Source organism: Portunus trituberculatus, chromosome 3, assembly GCF_017591435.1.
Source record: "Portunus trituberculatus isolate SZX2019 chromosome 3, ASM1759143v1, whole genome shotgun sequence".
In the NCBI taxonomy this organism is placed as follows: domain Eukaryota; kingdom Metazoa; phylum Arthropoda; class Malacostraca; order Decapoda; family Portunidae; genus Portunus; species Portunus trituberculatus.
In genome coordinates this window covers 7,882,755-7,887,754 of record NC_059257.1, presented here as the reverse complement: position 1 = coordinate 7,887,754, position 5,000 = coordinate 7,882,755, and the positions used below count along the sequence as shown (strand labels likewise).

Genomic DNA, 5,000 nt, shown 5'->3' with positions numbered 1-5,000 from the left:
CTTCCAGAAAAAAAAAAAAAACTCGATTCCAGCAAATATCAAATTATTCACTAGTAGAATCAAAAGCTTTTCGTCTCGCCAACTCCCCTCCTCTGACTGACTGTCTTCAGCCTCTTTCTCACCGCCGGAATGTTGCATCTCTTTCTTTTATCGCTATTTTCATGCTAACTGCTCTTCTGATCTTATACACGTTGGGCACCACTGCTATAGAGAGTGTGGCAGTGAGTGACAGTGACGCAACAGTAACGTGACAATAGAAGCTTCAAATCACGCTGGCTCAGTCCTGTTAGCTTCTAGCACTGTAATGCCCCATCATGTTGCGCACCTCCGCCCCTCAATCTGCCTCCCCTTCACGCTGTACTGTTTCTACTTTACACCTCCCTCCTCCTTCCACTTCTCCTGTTCTTCCTCCTCCTCCTCCCACTTTTGTTCTTTCTCCTCCTTCTCCCACTTCTCCTGTTCTTCCTCCTCCTCTTCCCACTTCTCCTGTTCTTCCTCCTCCTCCTCCCACTTCTCTTGTTCTCCTCCTCCTCCTCCCGTGAAGCAACGTGACAAGGTATCCAGGTGTGTGCTAATTGGTTTTTCCTGCAAGGTTCCTTTCCTTCACCTGAGTCATCCAAAAGTTTTTTGCTCCTCTCTCTCTCTCTCTCTCTCTCTCTCTCTCTCTCTCTCTCTCTCTCTCCCATACAGATATAAGCAGCATGACTGACCGAGAGTATAATAACATTCCTACAAGTCATAGTTTTCGCAGCGGTCAAATGGATGTCTCTGTTTGTACCATCTGTCTGTCTCTATTTATCTACCTGTCCATCACTCTCCACCCGCCACTCTCTCTCTCTCTCTCTCTCTCTCTCTCTCTGATGTCTTGTCTCATTTCACAACAGCTGGCGGAAGAAGCAGCGCCACCTTCAGTATGCAGGCGCCCTTCCTTCTCACCTTCACTGTCCTCCTGGCGGGATGCTCGGCGGGCGTCCCTGGCTCCCCCTCAGCCCCTCAGACAGAGGCCCCGAGCCCTGGGAGCGAGGACCTGAGGGACACAGTGGCGTCACTCCTGCGGGGAATGTCTGACGATGGAAGTGTGATGGCCAGGCTAAGGTCAAGTCTCCTGCCGGCAGTCATAAGGAAGCTCCCTGATCCTAAAGGCGTGGCGGCGTCCTTGGGTCTTCACGAGGACTTCCTCAAGCCAGTGCGTAGGATTCTGGAGGGGATGAAGGACCTACAGGAGTCGCCGAAGGAGGACGATGAGGCGTCCCAGAATGCAATTGATGCCGGCGTTAATGATAAGTTCCTGGGCGTGGTGCGGGACGCCCTGCGGGAGGAGCTGGGCGGCCTGCAGGTGCTGTCCAGCCTGGGGAGCAGCGCTGGACAGGAGAGCGCGGTGGGGCTTCCTGAGGCGCTGAACCAGACGTCCGCCAGCGTGTGGATGCTGATCAAGACCACGTGGGCGCGCGTGCTGTCCTACGTGAAAGAGGAGCACGCCCTGGAGTCCTTCCTGCAGCTGACGCCCGTCAGGATCCTGGACCGTGCCATCAGCCTCGGGGACGACCTCAGCCTCATGTCCTTCCTGGCCAAGAAGCTGGACAAGGACTTCGCCGAGCACATCTCCCGCACCGTCACGCCGCACCTCGGCCCGCTCAGCGATATCGACTCCCTGTACAACTTCACGCGGCAGCAGGGCGCGGGCGGCCTTCTGGACTATCTCAGCTCGCCACGCCTCCGCAGCACCGTGGCAGCCATGGCGCGCTTCGTCAACGCCTACTTCGACGACTCCTTCGACGACCGTGTGGCGGACGACTACATCTCCTTCATCTCCTTCAACAACCCTGAGCTGCGGGAGTTCTACCGGTCACTGCTGCAGGGCGGCGGAGAGCAGGCCGGCAGGGAGAAGAGGGACGAGTTCAACAGACGCACCGCGGCTTACAAGTTCAACGGCTACGACTTTCAGGCAGACCCCGCCGCGGAGACCAGCCGCCAGCTGCACCGCGACGGTGGCGGACACAGCGGCGGGTACGACGGTGGCGGCCACAGCGACGGATACGGCGGTGGCGGCCACAGTGGCGGGTATGGCGGAGGCGACAGTTATGGTGGCGGCCACAGCGGCGGCTATGGTGGTGGCGGCTACGGCAGCAGTCACGGCGGCAGCGGGTATGGCGGCGGCGGCGGCTATGGCGGCCACAGCTCTATGATGATTGACCCGCCGTGGTGCTGAGCTCCGTGGCCCTGGGCGCGCTGCTGGGCTTCCTGCTCTTCAGGCTCATCAGGGGCACGGCGCGAGGCAGGCGGGACATCGGGGATGGCTCACTTTCTCTCTGGCAGTCAGACCAGCCCTTCGGCGGCGGCGACGCTGCCCGAGCCGTGCGTGCAATGCGGTCAGCGCGCGCCGCGCCTGAGGGCAGCGAGGGCCTGGCGCTGGACCCCGCCCTCCGCGGTGACGTGTGGTCGTCGGCGCCGCTGGTGGACGGTGAGACCTCAACGGGCCTGCCGCTGGACGAGGACGACGTGGCGAACCATCTGAACCAGCTGTGGCGGGCACATCGCGGCAGCAACTCCTCCACCTGCGTGAAGAGCCACCTGTGTAGCCAGCTGACAGGGCCCGGCGCCGCACACGTCGGCATGGCGCTGCTGCTGTGAGTATGGAGCCGTTGTTGTAATGTAACCTTCATTGTGTCGGACTGTCAATCGGACAGTCACTCATTCAAACAATTATCCAGTCAATTTCTCACCACTCTCTCTCTCCTCCTCTCCAGGTCCTCCACGGGCGGCCTGCTGGGCGTGGCGGGGTCAGGTCAGCTGCTGGACGACGTGGCGGGCAGCCTGGCGCAGGGACAAGCCTACTCCTGCCCCACGCCCTCCACACCTTGCTCCGCGCCCTTGTAACACCGCCCACCACCCTCCACATCCTTCACGCCCCCACACACACCCTGAGCGGCAGGCCCCATGTCTCAAAACCGCAGACAAGTGGCAGGTGGCGGGTGGCAGGTGCGAGGGTCTGTCGCTCATGTCCCACCCTGTCCCCTCTCCCTCCCTCCCTCCCCATGCGTGTTCCCCTGTCACAGGCAGCCGCTCACCTGGACAATGAGTGGCTTGAGGGACTCGGAACACACCTTGCTATTTATTTACCTATTTATTATAGTAGTAATTTATGATGTGTAGTGTACCTGTCTCGGTGTTTACATTTACACACACACACACACACACACACACACACACACACACACACACACACACACACACACACACACACGTGCAAATGTTGTTTATGTGTATCTATGCTTTTGTTCATAAAAGAGTAAAAATAAATAGAGAAAAAAGATATATGATTTTCTTGTTTTCCTTTCAATTGTGGTTTATACTTCTCTCTCTCTCTCTCTCTCTCTCTCTCTAGCTGTCCACAATGGGTACTTCGAAGAGTTCCGATTTATTAACATCGTGTAGCATTTAATTCTATAAGGCTGAACTTTTCATTAGTAATAATAATAACAATAATAATAATAATAATAATAATAATAATAATAATAATAATGATGATGATGATGATAACAGCAGTAACATGATAAGAAAATAAAGGATACTGCCGTTACTACTACTCCTACTACTACTACTACTACTACTACTACTACTACTACTACTACTACTACTACTACTACTACTACTACTACTACTACTACTACTACCACTACTACTACTACTGCTACTACTGCTACTACTACTACTACTACTACTCCTACTACTACTACTGCTACTACTACTACTACTACTACCACTACTACTACTACTGCTACTACTGCTACTACTACTACCACCACTACAACAATAACAACAGCTGCTACCACCACCACCAGAACCACGATCGAAAAATAAACAACGAAAAATCCTTATAATAATGACAACAATGACACACTTCCCAATCTGTAGTGTGTGTGTGTGTGTGTGTTACAGTCTATTCTCTCTCTACCCGTATGGATCCCGTTACGTGAAATCCTGGCCCGCTATTGGTGGAGAACGAGGCGCCACTCTGATAAGAGGAAACAACGGTTAGAGAGAGAGAGAGAGAGAGAGAGAGAGAGAGAGAGAGAGAGAGAGAGAGAGAGAGAGAGAGAGATCACTTCGGACTCAATGAACTTTCCCGTATACAGTGCATCTCTCTCTCTCTCTCTCTCTCTCTCTCTGTGTTATGGTTTGTTAAACTTGTTCATTTTATCGTCCATTGCTGTCAGGTAATTGGAGGAGGAGGAGGAGGAGGAGGATGAGAAGGAGAAGGAGGGGGAGAAGGAAGAGGAGGAGGAGGAGGAAGAGGAGGACCAAAGTCAATGGAGGATAAAATGAACCACCACAGTTGAGAGAGAGAGAGAGAGAGAGAGAGAGAGAGAGAGAGAGAGAGAGAGAGAGAGAGAGAGAGAGACATTTGGGGGGGGGGGGCGGATGAGCGGAGCGCCCTGAATTGACCATCACAGGGTCTTTTGGGGCAAGGTAAGGCAGGGACTCGCCACCCTTCAGTAGCGGTGGGTGGATTCTGTGGCTGCCGTGGCCACACCGCCGACCAGTGCCGTAAGCGAGAGGCAGGGGCGATGAGGCAGCTGCGGGGCGCGTACTGCTTGCCTACCACCACGCCACCGGCCCAAGCACTGCACTAAAGCACAACCAGCGTAACCTGCACGGCGCGGTAACGTCTTCGCGCCGCACCTGGACGCAAGCTGATGTCCACTTATACGCGACAACTGCTGCCACCACCGCCACCACCACCTGTCACTACCACCAACCCGCGTATCTGTATGTTAAAAGCACGTCACGTTCTTTACTATAAAGCGAATTTCCTTGACATTAAAAGAGCGGATGAAGTTTGTATCATAAGCGTGTTTTTTTTTGACTCTCCTCCGTTAAGTTCCGTCAGTTGGAAGTAAATTTGGAAGCAGAATATTCTTTTGGTGTTTCGAGATAAACCTTCAGTGACAGAATCTGATACGCTGGAAACTCAGTCACGTATTTACTCTGGCCATGAA

General features: G+C 54.1%; 1 protein-coding gene across 1 annotated transcript in view; it reads left to right on the top strand.

The window, feature by feature from the left end:
• LOC123508975 overlaps nucleotides 1-3,233 on the top strand; it is a 4,726-nt gene extending 1,493 nt beyond the window's left edge. The window contains 3 exon segments of the mRNA XM_045263060.1: nucleotides 885-2,191; nucleotides 2,194-2,627; nucleotides 2,748-3,233. Coding sequence (XP_045118995.1) covers nucleotides 914-2,191; nucleotides 2,194-2,627; nucleotides 2,748-2,877 — 1,842 coding nt within the window. The 5' untranslated portion in view covers nucleotides 885-913 and the 3' untranslated portion in view covers nucleotides 2,878-3,233.
• The last annotated feature ends 1,767 nt before the right edge of the window (nucleotides 3,234-5,000 follow it).